This window comes from Urocampus carinirostris, chromosome 19 (genome assembly GCF_059441175.1).
Source record: "Urocampus carinirostris isolate Australia breed hairy pipefish chromosome 19, RoL_Ucar_1.0, whole genome shotgun sequence".
Taxonomy (NCBI): Eukaryota; Metazoa; Chordata; class Actinopteri; order Syngnathiformes; family Syngnathidae; genus Urocampus; species Urocampus carinirostris.
In genome coordinates this window covers 6,842,280-6,864,815 of record NC_142367.1, presented here as the reverse complement: position 1 = coordinate 6,864,815, position 22,536 = coordinate 6,842,280, and the positions used below count along the sequence as shown (strand labels likewise).

General features: G+C 41.0%; 1 protein-coding gene across 2 annotated transcripts in view; it reads right to left on the bottom strand.

The window, feature by feature from the left end:
• The window catches only part of LOC148347022 (glutamate receptor ionotropic, delta-1-like), a 219,611-nt gene that overhangs the window by 89,756 nt on the left and 107,319 nt on the right, over positions 1-22,536 (bottom strand). For both annotated transcript variants that reach the window (XM_088322995.1, XM_088322996.1), the window contains exon 3: positions 20,504-20,788. In XM_088322995.1, coding sequence (XP_088179121.1) covers positions 20,504-20,788 — 285 coding nt within the window. The remainder of the gene's footprint in view (positions 1-20,503; positions 20,789-22,536) is intronic.

Here is a 22,536-nt window from a genome sequence, read left to right as displayed (position 1 = left end):
TATTTTAGTGTCAAAATCACACAAATCATTCACAAAGGTACCTGAACCTGGACCTATCCTACCCGAACATCAGAGGAGTGCTGAATTGGAAGGTTGAGAAATAGCTGTTAAAGTACAATACAGAACTACTGACATGTGGTTCCACGGCTGGAGTTGGGCAGATGTGCTAGGTATTACCTAAAGTCAGTTAAGCTAGTGCCTTTATTGACCTAACACACTTACAACAGTCTTTAACTTAAAAAGACCAGTCTTATATATTTAAATTAGGTCAGTTAATATATGCAGAGTACTATAGATGCATATGAGGGAAAGGGACGAGAACAGTAAGTCAGCTTTCACCTTTAGTTCAGTGGTGGTTGCCGTTTGCCGTTCAGGGTAGACCCCTATCTGACAACAAAAGTGTTTTCACCTATAAACACCTAAAAATTAACACGCACCACCGCATGGATAAAACAAAAATATCCAAGACACACATAGATTTTGGCTCCAACAGAAGCTTTGGATATCATCCAAGTACCTGGGGAGTGCGCAGCCAGTTCGCACAAGATCAGATTAGGTGGACACAAATCCAAGATCGCCTGTTATCCTTGAGTCATCTAGTCGCTTTTCGCTCTGTGATGCGGGTGGTCGGATCAATGTGGTGGAGAAAGTCGGTGCCTGTGTAGCGTGCAGCAAACCCTCTCACCAAGTCCAAGCGGAATTGCCTTAACCTCTACCAGTGCCCTCTCAACTATATTCACATATTTTAGAGACTTTGTTTATTGCCTTCCAGTTATTCTGACCGCAGTTGACCAGTTCTCCAAGATAGCACATTTCATGGCCTTGTATAAGCTGCTGACTGCATGGAAGACAGCACAGCTGCTGATCAAACACATTGTTAGTAAACATGACATTTCTGTGAACGAGGCCCCTAATTTGTAAAGAGGTATGGAAATTCTGCAGGGCAAAAGCGGCTCCGGCCAGCCTGTTATCTGGCTTCCGCCCTCAGTCGAATGGCCGGAATGAGAGAATGAAACAATATCTGGAGGCAGACTTTGAGGTAGATTTTAATAAGACTTATAACCAATCAAGTAACTTTGCCACTATTGTGCTTGGCGCCCCATCCTCGGAGACATGAATTTGAGAATGTACACTTCAAACAGCCTTCAGAAGGGCATGAACCATTGTCTGCTATGAGATCCGGGTGCAGGGGTGTGCTCGATGAGAACAAAGCCTCGTGATTGAATGCACGGTGATTATTCAATAAAGCTTAATTCCGATTAACAAAAAGAGTCCTTCACTGCCTTGCCAACAGGTCTTATTTCCTCCAGAGAAGAATTGAACATGCTGTTGGCCTTTTACAGCCAAAGGACCCTCTTTCTGCAGTGGGCAAGTGCAGCCTGGCGGTGCCTATCCCTCTTCAGGCCCTTTTTTTACGTAGGGTAGGGGTTTGCATGTAACAGAGACTACTAGTTACATTTTTCAAGAATGTGTTAATCATTAATCGATTGGTAAAATACGACTCAAAGTAACTATTTAGAGAGCCAGGGCAAAATAACCTGTTATCTAAAAAGAGCTGTCATTCCTATCACAACCTAACATCCTCCTGATTGTGTCAATAAAACATCAAATTTACTTCCAAACACCAATTTATGTTTTCACAAACGTATTGTTGCTAAAATTACTCTTATTTTTCTCACATTTGTTTATTCAGTTATTCATCACATTTATCTGCAGTGAGCATATAAATTTTTTGGGGAGTCTACATAATGGGAAGATGAAATATTTTCAATAACAGCGTTTATCATCCTTTTTTGAGCCAAGGTAAACTTTTTTTCCAATATATTTCCTCAAAGCGCTCCTTCTGTTAAAAATGTTTCATCACCCAAAGAATTGTGTGGGTTGTTTATTTGGTAAATGAAATAAACGTGTTTCCATAGTGCAGTGGTTAGCACATTCGCCTAACATGGGAAAGGTGTTCAGCTCGAGACCAGGTTGAAATATATGTTGGCCCAAAAATTAAGGCGATACCAGACTGTACTTGCCCAAGAGACACTAAAGGAAATGGGACCCCTACAACCCTAGTGGTAAAGGGGTCCACCCATAGAAATATATTTGTTTTTATTCTACATAGTCTGTCTTGAGTGAGTAGATAGGTGCAACCTTGTTTTAGGTTTAGGATTGATTTATGGATTTGTGGTGTTCGAAAAACCACCTCATACTGAACACCACAAAAACAAAAAAACTCATACTGGACTTCAGGAGGAAAGGCAAGAACCCAGCACCACTCATTATAAACGGAGTCTGTGTAGAGAGAGCCCACCCCTTAAAATTCCTCGGTGTGCACATCTCCGATGACCTCTCTTAGTCTGCAAACACCAGAGCGGTGGTAGGGAAGGCCCAGCAGCGACTCCAATTTCCTGAGAGTGCTCAGGAAAAACCATCTGAAACAGTAGCTGCTGGTGTCCTACAGAGCCACAGTGGAGAGCATTCTGACATACTGTATTACAGTGTGGCATGCTGGGTGCACGGCAGCAGACAGGAAAACACTTCAGAGCGTCATCAACACAGCCCAGAGAATCGTTGGTTGCTCTCTACCCAGTCCGGAGGTCATCACCTGCTCTCGCTACCTCAGCAGAGCAGAAAACATCATCTGGGATTTTTCTCACCCCGGCCTCCACTTCTTTGACCTGCTGCCATCCGGCAGACGCTACAGGTCACACAAAACAAAAACAAACAGACTCAGAGACAGTTTCTTTCCCGGAGCCATCACCACCCTTAACACACTGCACCAAAAAACGGAAACTCTTGCAAACACACTACATCATACAGATGAAAAATTTTATCCAGGCCTATGCTTACTTTGCACAATGTTGCCTATTTTGCCCTACCGCATATTGCACTAATACGATCCCAAAACTGTATGTAAACACCCAATGTAAATATCTTCTGCTTCTACTTGCCCACACTTTCTTGTGTAAATATTGTGTGAATTATCTTTTTTTTTTATCCCCACTGTAAAATGTGTGACTGGAGTGCCACGTCCAATTTCGCTGTCACAATATGTTCAACCCATTTTGTATCAATTATAATAAAGGTTTATTCTGTTCTATTCTATAAAAGGAAATGAAATCTTTAATAAGGGAAGCAATTGACTCGGGTCATTTTTCAATTTGACCATGCGGCTTTTAAGGTTCGCTATTTAGTACGGAATTAATGTTAAATCCTTTTGTAAAATCTTATTTTGCGTCTACCTCAAACGCTTCTCCGGTCGCACCAGAACCCGACATTATCAGCTCATGTCACGCTTGAAATCTTCAAAAGCTTGCAGCCGTAGCGGCACTTTGATACGGAGATAGCAGCCAGAGCTATCCGGAGCGTGCCGGGCTTTCTTTGAACGCCGGGCCAAAGGACGCCGGACGGTCGTGAGGTGCACTGTCGCCGATTGACCTGAATTGACTCCCATGGCTGTTCTTTCCTGGTGGTGCCGCTAACGAGTGAGCAGAACGGATAATTTGCTAATGCGGGGCTGAGTCACTGGTGGTCCACCCTAGAGAGCTAATAACGAACACACTCCGGCAGCGGCTAGTGTCGGCCTCTGGACCAGAACAAATCATCGGTTAAGAGCTTATCTTTTTCTATCAAGCATTTATGCGTATAGCAAATAACTGGTGGTGTGTTCGGGGCTATGTGCCTTTTTGGACGGTAGATACTTGAGAGAGTGGATTCAGTTTTTGTCTTCCCTTCAGGATAATCCAGTAATTGTGCCTGCTGATAGTGTGGTGTAGAAGTAAGATCTTAGGCCCAAGCCCAGCCCGAGACCCGACCTGGAATTCGGGTCTCTCTCACTTTCGGCCAAAAACACCCCTCATCCTCCTTTCTCCTCACAGAATTCGGGTCAGGCTGGACTCTTAGGCCCGATCTTACCTCTAGTGTGGAGGTTAATTATGGTCTCTTGATTGTTGTCTCTGGTAATCTATTTTTGATGATATCATAGGTCCTTGATCCCTTAACCAGCTGTGTTGTCAGGGAACCACTTTGTGTGGTGTGTCATGGCCACGTACACCCTGGTGGGACCCATTCGTCTCCAGGCAGTTTTTTTCAGGTAGGGGTATGCTCCCACACATGAAAACTGTACTAATTCCCATCGATATAATTAACATGAGAAGCCCTCCTGACATAGCATATCCATCTATCTATCTATCTATCTATCTATCTATCTATCTATCTATCTATCTATCTATCTATCTATCTATCTATCTATCTATCTATCTATCTATCTATCTATCTATCTATCTATCTATCTATCTATCTATCTATCTATCTATCTATCTATCTATCTATCTATCTATCTATCTATCTATCTATCCATCCTATCCAAATTTAAGTTGTTACAAACAATCAGCACATTTCGAAAGATTAAAAACAAATTATCCTGATTTTTGGCGTCGTTTTAAACACTTTGATATTTTCCATGTGGGTTTAGTTTTGTAAATTTTGACCCAAATTATTTGGAATGTTTAAAACTGAGTACTCAATCGTGTAGTAAAAATCAAACTGCAAAACTTTATTAAACAAACTAGCCAATAATTGGGGTTTAAAACAACCCCCCCTTTTTTTCAGACAAAATAACCAATTTTGTAGGTATTATTGACCCATCGGTTATTTGAGAGTAGTCATCCTGAATTATTTGGATTATTGTATTTTGTTATTGATACTGGACACCTGGTGACATGGCAAATGGGTGGTTAGCGCGCACAGTGCTGAGGTCCAGGGTTCGAATCCAGTTACGCCAGCCTCCCTGTGTGGAGTTTGCATGTTCTCCCCGTGCCTGGGTGTGTTCCCTCCGGGCACTCCGGTTTCTTCCCACATTCCGAAAACATATACAGGGAGTGCAGAATTATTAGGCAAGTTGTATTTTTGAGGATTAATTTTATTATTGATCAACAACCATGTTCTTAATGAACCCAAAAGTCTCATTAATATCAAAGCTGAATATTTTGGAAGTTGGAGTGGGGCTTTTTTAGTTTTAGCTATTTTAGGAGGATATCTGTGTGTGCAGGTGACTATTACTGTGCATAATTATTAGGCAACTTAACAAAAAACAAATGTATACCCATTTCAATTATTTATTTTCATCAGGGAAACCAATATAACAGCTCAACATTCACAAATATACATTTCTGACATTCAAAAACAAAACAAAAACCACCTTTCTTTGCAAGGACACTCAAAAGCCTGCCATCCATGGATTCAGTCAGTGCTTTGATCTGTTCACGATCAACATTGCGTGCAGCAGCAACCACAGCCTCCCAGACACTGTTCAGAGAGGTGTACTGTTTTCCCTCCTTGTAAATCTCACATTTGATGAGGGACCACAGGTTCTCTATGGGGTTCAGATCAGGTGAACAAGGAGGCCATGTCATTAGTTTTTCTTCTTTTAGACCCTTTCTTGCCAGCCACGCTGTGGAGTACTTGGATGCGTGTGATGGAGCGTTGTCCTGCATGAAAATCATGTTTTTCTTGAAGGATGCGGACTTCTTCCTGTACCACTGCTTGAAGAAGGTGTCTTCCAGAAACTGGCAGTAGGACTGGGAGTTGAGCTTGAGTCCATCCTCAACCCGAAAAGGCCCCACAAGCTCATCTTTGATGATACCAGCCCATACCAGTACCCCACCTCCACCTTGCTGGCGTCTGAGGCGGACTGGAGCTCTCTGCCCTTTACCGATCCAGCCACGGGCCCATCCATCTGGCTCATCAAGACTCACTCTCATTTCATCAGTCCATAAAACCTTAGAAAAATCCGTCTTGAGATTTTTCTTGGCCCAGTCTTGACGTTTCAGCTTGTGTGTCTTGTTCAGTGGTGGTCGTTTTTCAGCCTTTCTTACCTTGGCCATGTCTCTGAGTATTGCACACCTTGTGCTTTTGGGCACTCCAGTGATGTTGCAGCTCTGAAATATGGCAAAACTGGTGGCAAATGGCATCTTGGCAGCTGTACGCTTGACTTTTCTCAGTTCACGGGCAGTTATTTTGCACCTTGGTTTTTCTACACGCTTCTTGCGACCCTGTTGACTATTTTGAATGTAACGCTTGATTGTTCGATGATCACACTTCAGAAGCTTGGCAATTTTAAGAGTGCTGCATCCCTCTGCAAGATATCTCACTATTTTTGACTTTTCAGAGCCTGTCAAGTCCCTCTTCTGACCCATTTTGCCAAAGGAAAGGAAGTTGCCTAATAATTATGCACACCTGATATAGGGTGTTGATGTCATTAGACCACACCCCTTCTCATTACAGAGATGCACATCACCTGATATGCTTAATTGGTAGTAGGCTTTCGAGCCTATACAGCTTGGAGTAAGACAACATGCATAGAGAGGATGATGTGGTCAAAATACTCATTTGCCTAATAATTCTGCACTCCCTGTAGGTTAATTGGCCAATTCAAATTGTCCCTAGGTGTAAATGTTTGAGTGAGTTGTCTCTATGTGCTCTATGAGCTCTGCGATTGGCTGGCAACAAGTTAAGGGTATCCCCTGCCTACTCCCTGAAGATGGCTGGGATGGGCTCTGGCACCACCACGACCCGAGTGAAGATAAACGGTGCAGATAATGGATGGATGGATTGGACACCTGTAAAGGAGACTGCATAGGATGCCAATTCATTATTTTGACGATTATTCCGCACTGTTGTTAATAATTTTAACTATTACGAACTGTTAGCATCATTGTAGCTATCGTGCAATCCTGTTTCTGTTCTTTGAATTCTATACTCTTTAAGGCAGATCTGCTTGTGTAATGCTTTTGTAATTTAATTTAAAGAAAGGACTCAGAGGAGGGCCTTCCGAGTAGGTTTAAGTATCATATCAGAAGTTTGGGCCCCCTGTTCTCCTTGCAAGTTCAACATCTATCATCATCTTCTCTCCTTATTTTCAGTTCCTACTACACCTTAATCATATGACCTTCATACATTTAATTTTTAAAATCCCCTATACAGAGAATCACTGCGCTGGGATGTAATCTGAATTATTCCGAATTTTTATTTTTTTTAGGAGAGTAACTAGCACATACAAAAATATCTTTCTGACCAGTTCAGTTATTGTCCTTTCTTAGGGCGAATTAGCTGTGGTGAGTTCAGGCTCAGGCAGCACGGCGGCACAGTGGTTAGCGCATGTGCGGCACAGCTCATGTCTTGGGAACCTCCTGAGTAGGTTCAAATCCAGCTCCAGAGAGTTTGTTTGTTCCCCCCGTGCTTGTGTGGGTTTCCTCCGGGCACTCCGGTTTTCTCCCACGTTCCAAAAACATGCATTTCAGGTGAATTGGCCGGTCCAAATTGTCCCTAAGTGTGAATGAGCGAGTGAATTGTCTGTCCCCGTGTGCCCTGCGATTGGCAGGCAACCAGTTCAGGGTGTGCCCTGCCCACTGCCCGATGATTGCTGGGATGGGCTCCAGCACCCCCGCGACCCAACTGAGGATAAGCGGTGTGGCTAATGAGATGAGAGATGAAATGAGTTCAGGCTCCTGTGCTTAGAATAGAATAGAATAGAATATACCTTTATTGTCATTGTTACAAAATGGGTTGAACATATTGTGACAACAAAATTGGACGTGGCACTCCAGGTTCACATTTAACAGTGAGGATAATAGAAAACAAAGAAGATAAAGGTTATAATTTACACAAGTCTGATGTGCGCACATTGGTGAGTTCAGGATCTTTGATTGTCTTCTACCCAGCAAAAAAAGGGTAGCTGCATCCAAGATCCTCATATTTTACTTTGTCAGATTGTTTCAAGGCCCTCTTATCCTAAATCTGTACAGTATGTAATGATGCATTCAGTGTATTTTAATTGTACGCTATCGAGCTAGAGAGTGATGGTGTTTTTAAGACCTTTAAGTATTCCTCTCCAGTAAGTATTCAGTGGGCCATTTAGTACACACTTATGATCCTTTATCGGGAAAGTAAATAGTGTTGCCTTCACGGCCAACCTAGTGCCTTTTATCTTGAACAGAGGGGGTGAGTTGTTCAGAACCTTCCGACTGTCCGGTGAGTGAATGATGATATGTTCAGGGCCCACTTATTGTCCTCAACCTGACTTGGATTTAATGGTGCATTCAAGGCCTTGAATCTATCTGACATGTGAGTGGCCGAGCGTTCAGGTTGCACTTACAGTCACACACCCAACATAAAAGGAATGAAAGACGTCAGGAGATAATATTTGAGACTGTTGGCTCTAACAGCTCGCTCATGCTGGATTTGTCTCCCAGTCTCAGAATTCACTTGCGAGCCAATAACATGCCTGTCATCCGTCAATCAAACGGCCCACTGGGGCATTGACTTTTACCAGGATTCGTACATATTTTTCATGGCTAAATTCAAGCACTTTTTAATTTCTGTCAAATCCAATTTTCTCCAGTACCCTTAACTCATTCAATGCCAGACATAAGTATGTTTCCAGCTTTTTCTATTGTGGAGTAAACGACACGTTTACAAGTAAACTTCAGAAAAAAAATTGATTTTTGTGAAAGGATGCATTTCAAGCAGAACTTTTACTTCAGTGCTTTTTTTTTCATTTTAAATACCTTCAATATCTAAACCATGCTTTCCGTAAACACAAGGGCCCTTTGCTTACAAAGTAACATTTCAATGTAAAACACTTAACTTAGGCATGAAAGATGCATGAACTCTTCAAGAACTTTTCAGCGTTCAATGTTTCCAGTGACGTATTCATACGATTTTGGTGACCTTGAATATCGCGTTACCGCGCATGTGCAAGAGACTGGCATCTTTTTAGAAATAAAAAAAAAGCTTGAAGCTTCAACTGTCTGTACTTATTCTATCTTTGCTACCCTGACCACACCTGTTCACTACGCCTATGCTCGCCATACGGAGCCGCGCACACACTTCAATCGCTGGATACAGGAAGCAAAACTAGGAAGTGATGGCGTTCTTGATGTTTGGAGATAGATTTGATCAAAACTACTCCTGCCATCTAATGCTCATCTTTCATACTGAAACCATTTCCAGAGGCTTGATATTTACTCATGAGCTACGCCAAACCTTTTATGTTGTTTTTTTTTTTAAATAAAACAAAAAGACCAATGACTAAAATAAAGTCGCTATCTTGCAGCTTGCACATACTTTGTGCTTATTTGACATGTTACTATCGATCTTTTTCTGTCAATGGGTTGGTTTAAACAGACATCAATTCTGGCGTTCTACCTCAACAATGCATGCAAAGCTTGGCGACGTCACCCTTAATTACAAACAGTGAGAGTAATATATATCAGTGATTTACATATGTAATTTTTAATCTTGTGTGTGCATTTATCAGGAAATACGATTTTAAAATTTCAAGTAAACTTTGAAGATATTTGTGAATCTGATGGAAGAAGTAGGATGTAACATTTTCAGTTGCAGGAAGTTCTTCCTATTACAATTTAGCTCTGGGAAACACTACCCTAATGTTTTACATGGCTCATTATAAATGTTCATAAGTGATACATAATCCTTGCACTAATACATTTTATTGTGCTCAGTTTATGCCTAGCACGTAGCAAACGGTTAGCAAAAAAAAAAAAAGTCATAGTTAAGCTAATCATCTCCGTAAATCACCTTTCATATGTCATACGGTATGAAAGCACTGACTCTCCTATTGTGAAGGGCTTCATCTCACACATTGCAGCATGCTGTGCGTGGATTTGTTCCACGTTTTACCCGCTGTTTGAATTTTCCGTTTTCCAGCCAGCCTTCATTAAAACGGCACCCTCTCGACATCTTGGTCTTATTATATGTACCTGTCCTCATTTTGGGGTTTTACATGACCACCACATACAAACTGATACCAGATGTTGTTAATCACGAGGGAAAAGAAACGCAATGGCAAAGCAAAGCCTCCAAGGGGCATTATTGGCGTCATTTTAAGCAGACTTGTATTTTTTTCATTGTTTAATGCGTGAAGAAACATGGCAAAAATTCCACGCATTTACAAGCACTTCATCCAAAAAAATTCAAGCACTTTTTAAACCTTGAAAACACAACAATAAAATTCAAGCATTCTCAAGGATTTTAGGGACGCGTACACACCCTGATTTTCTGAAAGGGGAGTTTTTCTAGATGGACCTACTGTGTGTTATTGATGGACAAAACCGACCTGGAAATTTTCCATCAGGCATATCAGAAAGATATGTGCTGGCTACTCAACCACTGCGAGGTACAATGTTGCGATAAGATGTGCAACATTGTTGTGCTACGTCGTTACTGTCACCTTACATTGCAAATGTAGCTCAATGTCATCATAAGGCATTGTAGCATTGGCATTACATGTCATCGTAGATCGTCATCAAAACACAATGACGTACTACAGGCAGTGTTGGCTGTGTAACTGAAAAATAGTCATTGGTTTCAGTTATTTCATTTATAAAGTGAAGGGTTGTTCAAACCTCACTTTGTGGTTGCTGTTAAAAACGTCATATTGGAATATAATATTGTGAATGTGCTTAATTGCTGTTGAGATTGTCATGATTGTTTTCTGTTATTAGTGTCAATAAATTTGTTCAAACCATCATAAAAAAAAATTAAGTTAGTTCAAAGTTCATGAATCCCTTGACAATCGTGGTCTTTGGGGCACTGCCTAATTTTCATTACTATTAGTCTCTCCCCCACCACCAGCAAAGAAAATGCATAATTAAGAAGGGAAAAAAACATGTATAAGTCGCATTTAGAGTTTAAGTCCCATTTTGGGGGAAAATGTATTTAGTCATTATAAGCCGACACCAAAAAATACATGTCAATTTGAAAGGCAATTTAAAATTCAAATAATCCCTTAACCACTAGGGTCCTACAGGTAAAATTTTCTGTAGCGTGTCTCTGACAAATATAGCCTGGTGGCGTCCATACCTCTCCAGGCCAACAGATGTTTCCACCAGCTCTCAAACTAGGGACCTCTCGAATGTTAGGCAAATGTGCTAACCACTGCACTACAGAAACACGGATATACAGTACAAGCGATAAAAAGTTAAAACTCAATGATATAATAATATGTTACTTTCACATATACGTTTTAGCGGAGTATAAGTTGCATCCTTGGTTAAACTGAAAAAAAAAACTGTGATTCATGGTCCAGAAAATATGATACTTCCTGTGGTGTTTTGGCAAGTCCACTATGGTGGCGCCCAACCCTCTACAGGCTGTTATCTGGGTTGCTCCACAACATACAACAGATATTATTGGTTTCCATGGATATTAGCTGCCTATGATCTGGCTCAGATACAGCACCTTTTTCAATACAGAGACTCTGAGAGTAACTATCTAGTAGCAAATTACTGTAGGTACTGACATAGAAGCCAACCCCTTGAAAACGCTACCGTATTTTTACCTGTGTTAAAAGGCACACTCTGTAGCTGGTTCTATTTCTGTATTCATCAACAGATACGGCACACCGGCTCCTTGTTGCCGCACAACTGCCTAACAACCACAAAGAGAAGCATAAAAGTGTGCGTATTGGTTGTGGTTCATTTAGGTATTGATTACAAAGTAAAACACACAGATACAAATGTGTCAGAGTTTATTTTTCAGCTTCCTCCAACTTGCAAATCTATCATTTATTTGTCTTCAATTCCATCGTGGCTGCTTGGTTTCCATGTCCTTCCACGTAGCTTGAAAATCAACACACCACGGCGGGAAAATACTCTGTAAGCATTTAGGGAGGGAAATGGGAAAGTGAAGTTTTGGATTTAATTCATATTTGGGCGGACCACTCTTTTCAGTCTCCGGTAGCACGTTAATTTTATAATTGCTAAATGCACTACAGGATTAGCATCCATGGGAACTTCCGCTAACAATGAATGCATTGCGTGTGACGGCACATGTCCTCTTCCGCCCAAGCAGGATATGATGGCAATCAAACAAGAGATGACTAAAGGTCACAGGAGACGCATACATGTCACATTTAGTTGGAAATGTGAACGATCTCACAAAAACAAGATTTCACACAAAAATGTTGGCCAAAGCTCGAACCTGGGACCTCCCGTTCCTCAGGAGCTGGCGTTCAAACCTATGGCCATCGAGTTAGTCTCCTTCCATCGCTCCACATGAGAGACAGGGTGCACTGCTTAAAAGGGTGGGCCCTACATTTCGAATGAAATCTCAGACTTTTGTGTGTCTCATGGGCGTGAAATTATGGTGCGTGATAAAAGAAGTAGAAAAAAAACTTGTACACAAACCGGGGAAGCAGAAAACTATTCCTATTTATTGGTATGTGCAATTTGAGAGCTTGCAAACCAACACCTGGCAGAAACACTCCATATCAATTTCGTCTCTGGGCTTCAAACCACTCAAATATTTTCTTCTCCATTTCTTGGTATTGTCCGAGACGTTTTTTCCTTTTGGCATGATGTATAGCAAAAAATTATTTTACAAATAAAAAGACCGAAATTCGGTAATTTCAGTGCTCTCATATGCTCCCTTGAATTCCTATTGGTGTAATATTTCTGTAAAACCCATTTTTGTGTTGCCTAGCTTTTCCTACCGGCGCCGCACAACCAAATATGCGCATATATACTGACCCCATTTTCTCAGTATTTTATTCTTAGTTGCAAATTCAGCTTGGATACAAGTTTATACGGTAAGGGGGAATATCTCCATTAGAAGGAATTTGGGCTTCTCATACTCTGTGCTTGAGACGACTCCGCCACGACTGTATTTATTTTGTTGGAGGATCGAGTCTTGTATGTGACAACGCGAGCGATGCAGGAGTATTCAGCAATCTGCATTATTTAGGAGCAGAATATTGCAGTAACACACCATGTAGTAACTACAGTAGTGATACGATAAAGCATTACAATAGTCGTGACTGAGTGTAAAGTAAGCTACTCTTAGTTATTGTGTATTCCCCAGACTCCTATGTCATAAACTAACTTGCTATAAAATTTACTTGTTTAATCTGTTTTTCTATTTTAATACACAAGTAATCATTCACACACACACACAGACACACACACACACGAACACACATACACACACACACACACACGTCTATAGCCTCACTCAAAGATCCACGCATTTTAGTATTTTTCCATTGTATGTAATGCGCATGCGTGACATTTCAATAAATACGCGCTACTGACCGGAAGTTGTTAGAAAGATCCGGACAGCCAAACGTGCTAAGTTGCCTCTCGCTGACGAATCTTTTTCCTACTGCAGTAGCAAAAACTACATTTTATTTTGGACCCGACATTGAGAAAAGCACGCAACGTAAAATGTTAGTCCCAACACAGACTACAGGTGGCTAGTACTACCGATGTTTTACTGTCATCCTTAGTGCAACTAATTCGATTGCAATTCTGCTGACTTACTTAGTTGTTTTCAACCTGCTTTTACCCTTAACTCACACACGAACCTCACCGCTAATTCGCTGTCACATACAGAAGCACACAAGCAGTCAACTGTCTCATCGGTCCCAAACACAATTAAGAAAGAATTACCTGCATGAAGTTCAGTGGCAGGGTTGTTTGCGACGGCCCATACAGCGTAAACATTCAATTAAAAGGTCATTGCCGTAAAGTAGATTGGCACAGCGCTTCGCAGGACACTTTCCTAATAAGTCACAAGCTGACGGACACATTACCGACTTTGAATGCGCTACTTCCTGCGAAGATGCGGGGTGGTGAGATAAGTTTGTCAAAATGATGGAAAATGTGCAAGAAATCCAAATAATATTCACTCGTCTGCGTAGTAACTGATACGTTTATTCTGTTTTTAAAATTGAACACCAGCAAAGGAGATTTCAAAGGACGGCAGTTTGTAATTTTGACCATCATTGCGCACTGTTGTTAGTTGTTTCGACTATCACATCATTGTCACTACTCGCCAATCGTGTTGCCGTTCTTTGAATTACACCTTTTAAAGCTGCTCTGTATTTTTAATGTTGAAAGTTTAATAAAAAGTGGATACTCGAGGAGGCACACCAGAAGCAGGAATTGGAATTATTTTATTTATTGGCCTCTTACCCTGTTCCACATTGCAAGTTCAAAATCCATTTGTCTTCTCTCCTTATTTTGAGTGTCTAATAAAGTTCTAAAGTTTAAACTTAACAACTATCGTAGAAGCTTGTGTATAACGTGCACCTTAACTTTGAGTTCAATTTTGGGTGGCAAAAATGGTGGCAAAAATTGTGCGTTATACAACAATAAATACAGTATGCTGTCTCCATCTCCCTGCAAAAATCCCTGTCTCATCCGCAACAGCAAAACACATATGCTAGGATGCTGTTTGTGGACTTTAGCTCAGCCTTTAAGACAGTCATCCTTGGCAAGCTAGCGCTTAAGCTACATGTGAGGGCTTTGCCTGCGTCATTGTGCCACTGGATTAGAGAATTTCACATCAACAGGTCTCAGGTAGTGAGAATAGGGAAAAAGACATCATTACCCCTGCTCCTCAGCACGGGCACACGGCAGGGATGCGTGCTCATCCCAGCCCTCTTCACCCCATTTACTTACAACTTTGGCCCCATTTTCACCCCATTTACTAACAGGATTACAGAGGTGGGTCTTATCCTAGGCAACAATGAGACCCAATATAGAGAGGAGATACAACAGCTCTTACGGTGGTGTTTAGCAAACAAACTGATGCTGAACACTGAGAATACCAAGGAGGCCATTGTGGATTTTATGAGGTCCAGAAAGATTGATCTTCTGGATGGAGATTTGGTGGAGCGTGTGGACAGCATCAAGGGTCTGGGCCTCCCCATCACACCAGACCTCTCTTGATCTACCAACACTTGCCGCCTGGTGAAAAAGTCTCAGCTAATAATCTTTTTCTGCTCTTCAACTTGTACAGAGCAACAATCGAGAACATCCTATGCCTCAACGCAATCGTGTAGTATGGCAGCTGCCAGCCTCTCCCTGACTTGTAATCCATATATACGGGGTGAGTCATGAAGAGAGCAAAGACCATTGCCATGGATCTCAGCCACTCAGGCCACTGTTTTTACTGCTTCTGTCAGAAAGGGCTACAGGAACATCCGCCCCACCACAAACAGACTAAGAGACAGTTTTCATCCCAGAGCACCCCTGCGACTCTACTGAGGATAACCGTTGCAGAAAATGGTTAGATGGATGGATATCCTGTTTTGAACTTCCTTTGTAAATACCTTACACCGGGTTGAAAATAAAATTTAATTGGCATTTTATGTAAATGATAATAAAGACAATCTTTCAGCCAAAAATAAGAAAGGTGATTAACGGAGATGACTAGCTTAACTATGATTTTTTTTTTTTTTTGCTAACCGTTTGCTACATGCTAGGCATAAACAGAGCACAATGAAATGTCTTAGTGCAAGGATTACTACTTTTTTTTTCTTTCCATGCGGCCACTCACAGGCCAGTACCGGTCTGCAGTCCAGTGGTTTGCTGACCACTGCTTAAAACTATGATGATGACATAGATGTGTCCACGATCCGCACAGCATCCAAATCATCATCTCCCCAACGCCGCCATCAATAACGGTTAATGCACGCTGGAATGGCTACCGGGCTTCAATTAAGGCCAGCATGCCGCTAATTGACTTCCTGTCTCCTCTGGAGTCTTCACCTTGAGCGTCGCGAGACACGAAAGGCGAGCAAGAGCCCGGCGAGGCCAACAGGACTTTCATCTCCATCTATCGCCGCTCATCCCGATCAACGGGCGCGGCCGTCCCAGCGTGTTAGCGTGACGCTACGTCACGCTAATGGGCTGAATGCATTTATGAAGACGCACCGTGGCTCCTTCTCATCCAGCTCAGCTCCATCCTTATATTCTCACTCTTGTTTCTAGGAAGATGTGACATGCTTTAATGTGAAAGCTACGAGAAAGGCAGGAGGAAGCTCTAGCCAAGTTTTTTAATGACAAACAGACTTGAGAACAACAGGTTCCGTAAACCTTATTAATGGCCAAATCAAAGCACTCCCCAAGAACTTTATAAGCAATTTTTGTGTTGATGAAATTCCGTGTGAATCATGTATTTTGCAGATCCACAGGTAATTCTGTGCTTTACAATAGGGATTCTTCTGTGTGCATTTATCGGGACATATTATTTTTAGACCTTTAGTAAATTGCAAATATATTTGTGGATCTCAGCAGCACACGTGTAATTATTTTGGAAACAAATACAGTAAATAGCGAAAGTATTGCTACCCAGAGAACTTTTGCCACAGTTCATCTTTCAAACTTAAAGCTAAAAAGCTGAAAATATTTTCTAAGAATCATCATCATGTGAGACTCAATTTTGAAGTGAACCAGATTATTTGAACCTTTTATATTACATTAACAAAAAAAATATGCCCCCCTGTTCTCTCAGCTCAGCCAACTGACTCCAGAAGTTCTCTGATGACTTCTGAATAATCCGATGTCGTCCTAAATGACTAACAATAACAGACGGAGAGTCATTAAGTTTTAGTTTAAATGCACCTGCCCTGTGATGGGCAGAGTTCTAGGAAAGCAGACACCGGAGAACAGAGAGCATAATAAAGACCTGGATAACGTTATGGAAAAGTGAAAAGCAGGAATGAGAGTCAAGGAGATTCCGCAACATTTACACATCTCCCAGAGCACTGTACAAGCAAACATTTAAAAAATAGAGTGAGCAGAAAATTCCTGAAAATCTACCAAGATGTGGTCGTTTTTCTAAACTGTTGGCCCAAACGAAGCAAAAAATAAGCAGAGACGCAACCAAAAGGTAAAGCGCTCGTCTCGGGATCAAGAGGGCACAGCTTTGATGCCCGGCTCCTCCGTGTTAATTGTCGAAGTGTCCTTGGGTAAGACGCTGAACCCCTAATGCCCCTGATAGCAGGTAGTTGCCTTGCCTGGCTGACGCTGCTATCGGTTAGTTAGTGTGTAAAAGGGAAACGTGTGAAGCACATTGTAAAGCGCTTTGGGAGGTCTTCCTTGACTTGAAAAGTGCTATATAAATGCTGACCATTTACATTTATTAACATTTACATAAAAGATCCATGATCAGACAGGATGACCTGCAGGGATAGACTTCTGGGGTGGGACAATCTGTGCATAAGAAAAAAAGCAGTTTTACGCTGCATAGATTTGCCCTTTATAGAAGAGGGGCAAGAAGAAAGCAATTTCTGAAAGAATAACATAAAATGACCTCTTTGGCTTCTGCAAGAATCCACATGGTAGATGCAAATAACAAGTGTAATAAGGTGCTCTGGTCAGATGAGCCCAAAATTGAAATTTTTGGGCTTAATGCAAGGTGTTACGTTTGGGGTAAGAGTAACTCTTCACATCACCCTAAAAACTGTCAATCATGTTGGCGGCAGCACCATGCTCCGGGCTTGCCTTTATTCAGCAGGGACTGGGAAGATCGTTAGAGTTGATGGAAAGATGGATAGAGACAAATAAAGGGTGATTCTGTTGGATTCTGCTATACACCTGAGAATGGAAAACAAGTTCAACCTCCAATAGGACAACGACCCTAAACATTAAATAAAATCTACGAGCCAAAAGTCCAGACATCAGTCCTAGGGAGCAGGGGTCTCCAACGTAATGCCCGTGTAACTGTTATGAAAATAGCTAAATACCGGGGTCATTGTGATTTTCCAGTAGTCTTTTTTTTGTGTTGTCGACTTAGTCTATTGAATCCATATTCCAAAAAATTAACCTAGTAAGAGCAAAGTAACAACCTAGTAATAATATTTTATTATTATTAGGTTATTTTAGAAATGCATGTCAAACTGATTGCCCCTTGCGCTAATTAGTAACAAAACTTAACTCTCAGTTTCCCAGCAAAGATCTGAAAAATGCTGCGCACAAAAAATAACCATCAAAACTAAATGAACTTGAGCGGTTTTTAAGGAAGAATGGGCAAATATTCATGTTTCAAGGTGTGCAAAACTTATAGAGGCGCACCCAAAGAGAGTTGTGGCTGTGACCGGAGGAAATTAAGATTGCACAACGTATTCATTCAAAGACGGCCAATATTTTTGCAAGGCCTATTCTTTTTCATCTTTTAGCACAATATAAAATATTGAACAAATATTGTTTCTTTTCACAATTGTGTCTCTCATGTGGTCGAATCTTGAAAAATATTTTGGTTTTAAGCCTAAAATATGGCAATATGTCAAAAAAAATCTCAAGGGGCCAATAGTTTTGCAAAGCATTGTAACTGAATAACCCTCTTGTCCTTGGAAGCCTTAAACTCCACTGTACTATTAAATAATTCCAGTCATGTCATTATTATCAAGCCATTCAAACCTTAATAATTCCACCAACCGTCCTTGTGTTAAGTCCTATAACTTATCCTGTGTAATGATTATAAAAAAAAAATGATTGGAAAGAAAAATCCAATAACGTGCTTGCTGCAGACATTGTGTGACCCCCCATCCCATAAAATTCACCCGCGCCCGAGCACTGTATTGCGTCTCCAGAGGTCTTCTAGGTCGCATTGTGACTGGCAGCTGATGAGCGGTGTTTTTCTCCACTGTGCGATTCAGCGTGTCCGTGTGTAAAATTTTCTTTCTGAACTGCTATGTCACGCATTGCCAAGTTTTGTGCTGTGTGCATGTGGTTGTGTGCGTGCACATGTTCGTGTATGTGTGCGATCAGACGCGGTTGTTCCAGCACAGTGGGTCGCTGACAAGCTAGCCAGCTAGCGGCTGCTCTACATCTTCAATTCAAGTCCAATCATCTGGACGTTCCATTGTTGCCTGCATCGATCCTGCCCAAAGATCCACACTGCACCATGTGATGCCATTAAGATTTGTGCTGCTAAGCTTTTTCTCGACAACAAAGACTTTGTGCTGAAAATGGGAAAAGTGACCAGCAGGAATCAGTCACTGCCGTACAATGCAACACTGCAATATTTCATTGGGATCGATGTCGGGTTCTCCAAATCAAAGAAGTCGCAAGATTTCAGTCGGAAATTCTGGAACTATACTTTGGTTATCGCTGGTTCACTGCTTCGCATATTGTAAATTGAATTGTCTTTGTTGTCATACATATCAACGTATTATGCATTTTTTCTGCAGACAGCACAGAGAAAATGCTATCCAGGAGCAGGTTAGGGATGACTTTATGTTTTGGGTGGGTGTGACTGTCTGCGTGCGTAAATGCGATGGTTTATGCCTCCAGTCAAACACAAATCAATGTGTTCACCCAAGACAAACTGGGGAGCAAGGCGACAGTTAGTGGCTTTTTGAAGCTTGTTACATTAAAAATAAATTAACAATTATATATGACTTCCAGGAAAGTCAGTAGAAATGGTGATCACTAGCGGGAGCTCCAGTAGTGAGAAAACCAGATCCGAACCACCAGACCACTACAAATGGATAGCAAAGGAAAGATATTTGAATTTGTCATCATCACACTATTTCTACTCACGGTGCCATGTTGTACAACGTGGTTATTATAAAAGTTCTGCCAAACAACATTCTATAATGTGGTACTGTAAGTAAAAATAGTGTGATGTTCTGTGTAATACTAGGATACCAAAATCATGGCTCACTGTCACTTAACCACCTGGGTTGAAGGGGCACCACTTCTTGCAGCAGCCATCATTCTCCAGGCCGTTATTTGGGTAGGGGTTTGCTCCCCCACACGAAACAGAAATACTACTACAGAACTACTACAACCGAAATACTACAAAAATAAAACTTCGGTAATATTACAAAAATACTAAAGAAATACTCCAAAATACTACTATGAAAATACCAAAAAATACTACCAAAAATATACAAAAATTCTTTAAAAAATACAGTAATACTATCATACAAAAATACTACTACAGAAATATTACAACAGAAATACTCAAAAAATACAACAGATTTACTACAGTAGTCCTACAATGGAAATACGTTGAAAATTCCATCTACAGAAATACTGCAAAAATTACTACAGTAATACCATCTAATCTAAACTAAAAATAATTCTAAAAGAATATTACTACAGAAATACTACAAAAAGACTCCTACAAAAATTGTATGACAGGAAAAACTACAACTACAGTATTAAATCAAAACCAATACACATTTACAACAAAAATTATACTATGTGCATATTACAAAAATACAACGGAAAAACTTTAAAAACTATACTTTGGAATAAGTACACAAAAAGTTCTATTGCAGAAATACTGCATACTACAAAAATGAAACTAAATTATTACTACAAAACTAAACTATCAAATGTAGTGCTTAAAACAGGGACCTTGTACTTCATCTTGCTTTATTTTGGGTGTTTCAAAACGAATTTCATTAAACTAATCTACTTTTAAAAAAAATATAAAGAAACGTAACACGTATATGTTGGGATCTGCAACCTCAGTGGAAATGTTTAAATTTAAGCTTAAAACACACTTCTACTCTACCATATGAATAACCTATACTTTTTGTGGACAATATATCTGTATTATTTGTAATTGCAACATCCTTTGCTGTCTGGTAATCCTGGTAATCCAAGGCCCCATTTTTTAAAACCAATGCTGCCCGCAACTCCAAACGGTTGCCCACCCCTCCTATAAGGCCAAAGTCTCTGGCACATACCGTACTCAATATCATAGAAGACGATGAACTTCTGCCAGCGCAGTTCTTCTACCAGTGTCAGCATGACATCATTGAGGCGGACGGGTGGTCGGGCCGCCAGGGTGTACCCGCGACCGCCAGGACTCGGGTTGAGCTGGCAGGCGGTTCGAGGGGAACCCCCTCCATTCCTTTGGATGTAAAGGTGCGGGATGTGCATGGCGTCCGTCAGGGACTGCAAGGCACTGGCCGAGGCACAGCCTGTCGACGTCACCAGAGCAAGGATGCCTTGGTTCATAAGCTCGCACGCTGCAGGTTGGGACAAACACAAAGAAGTTGCGTTAAAAACCACAGAAACAGTGGACACGACATAATGGTATGACACTTAGTTGCAAATACTAGGGGTGGGTGATCCTGGAAATTTTGGGATTGAATCGAAGTAAAGACAGGGTAGTATCGATCGACAAGAACATAGCAGTGAAATCAAAGATCTGACTCAAGCAGGCACTGGTAACTTCCATCTTCCTCTATGCTCCGTCAAAAATGTTGGTGTATTATTTAATCCTAATCTTTCATTTTAGTTCAATGTGAATTTTTTTTTTACTAGTATTACATACCTTTCTTACCCCTTAAAGATTGCCAAGATGTACCCGATTCTGTGGAAATCAGATGCTCAGATTATAATACATGTTTTATTACTTCTCAGCTTTATTATTGTAATGTATTGCAGTCTGGTCTCCAACTCCAACTCAGAAAAGGCTGTGACTCCAAGAGCCAAGAAGAAATTTGCGGGGTCTAGAGCCTTCTCCGTCCCCCTGAGATAAGATCTGCAACCTCAGTGGAAGTGCTTGAATCGAGACTCATGACACACCTCTATGCTATCACTCATGACTGATGCCAACCTCATACTTTACTTTTTCTGTGTTATATGGTTGCCTGGCTGGTGGCAAAATGAGGGAGAAAGACAAACCGGGACCAGCACCTGGACCTGAAGTATGTCAACATCTGCATTGACCAGCCGACTGAAATGGGAAGCTGTTTCATCGCTCTCTTGGACGTCTTGAACTTCTTAAACAATTTTATATATTAAATATATTTATTGTTGATGTTGACAACATTTTGCGTATTGTTACCCAATGCAACATCTATTGAAGCCTGGTCATACTGCCTTCTCAAGGCTTCTTATTTTCCTCATGCTGATGTTTTTGGGTTTTTCCTTGCCTGCATACTGGTTTCAGATCAGGGGATGCTGTATTTGTGGACTGTGCAGCTACGTAGCCCATGTAATAAACAAAACATTGCACAACACTATCTGTGGGCACATTGGACCCTTCAAAGAACTGTTGTAAACTGTGCGCAGACAAAAACTTCAGCTCTATGGTCAACCTGAGGCAAAAAGGTGAATTTACTCATTGAGAGTGATTGATTAGATCCTCCCTGAAGTGATTCTTTTTCTCAGTACAAATCAGGTCAGGCATGCATGTTGTCAATCTCTCTGAAGGTCTGCACCAGTTAGCTGCCAGCCTGAAATGGGCGCTCCAAACTTTTAAATTCAAGAAAATATTTTGTTATTATTGCATTTATTTCAGTGCAAAATAAAATTTCCTTTAACTTCAGGTTTGTGATTAGGCAGCCAGTCAATATCCAGTATTGAGTATTCAGCCATACCAACTAAAAACAAAAAATCAGTGAGTGAACGTAATGCTAGTTTTACTCCATATACCAGTTTCCAGTTTTGTCAGAGAATACAGTCTGGCAATGTTTGTTGCCCAATTTGCCAATAAATAATTCAATATGATTGCACAGTAATCCTTCTCTGTATGGAGGTTTACTTTTCGTGGTTTCGCTACTTAGCATATGTTCATCGTGAATTGTGCTCTGCATTATAAATTGGCTGAACAGTCGCCCAACCCCTTTTCTGCCAGTGTCTGCCTATTTTTCAATAATGTTGCAGTCTAAGTTGTACAGTTTGTCAAACCTAAATTATTTATGCACAAATCGTTTTCGAGTTTCCCTATAAGCCATCGTACCAACAAAATACTTTGGACGTACAAAAG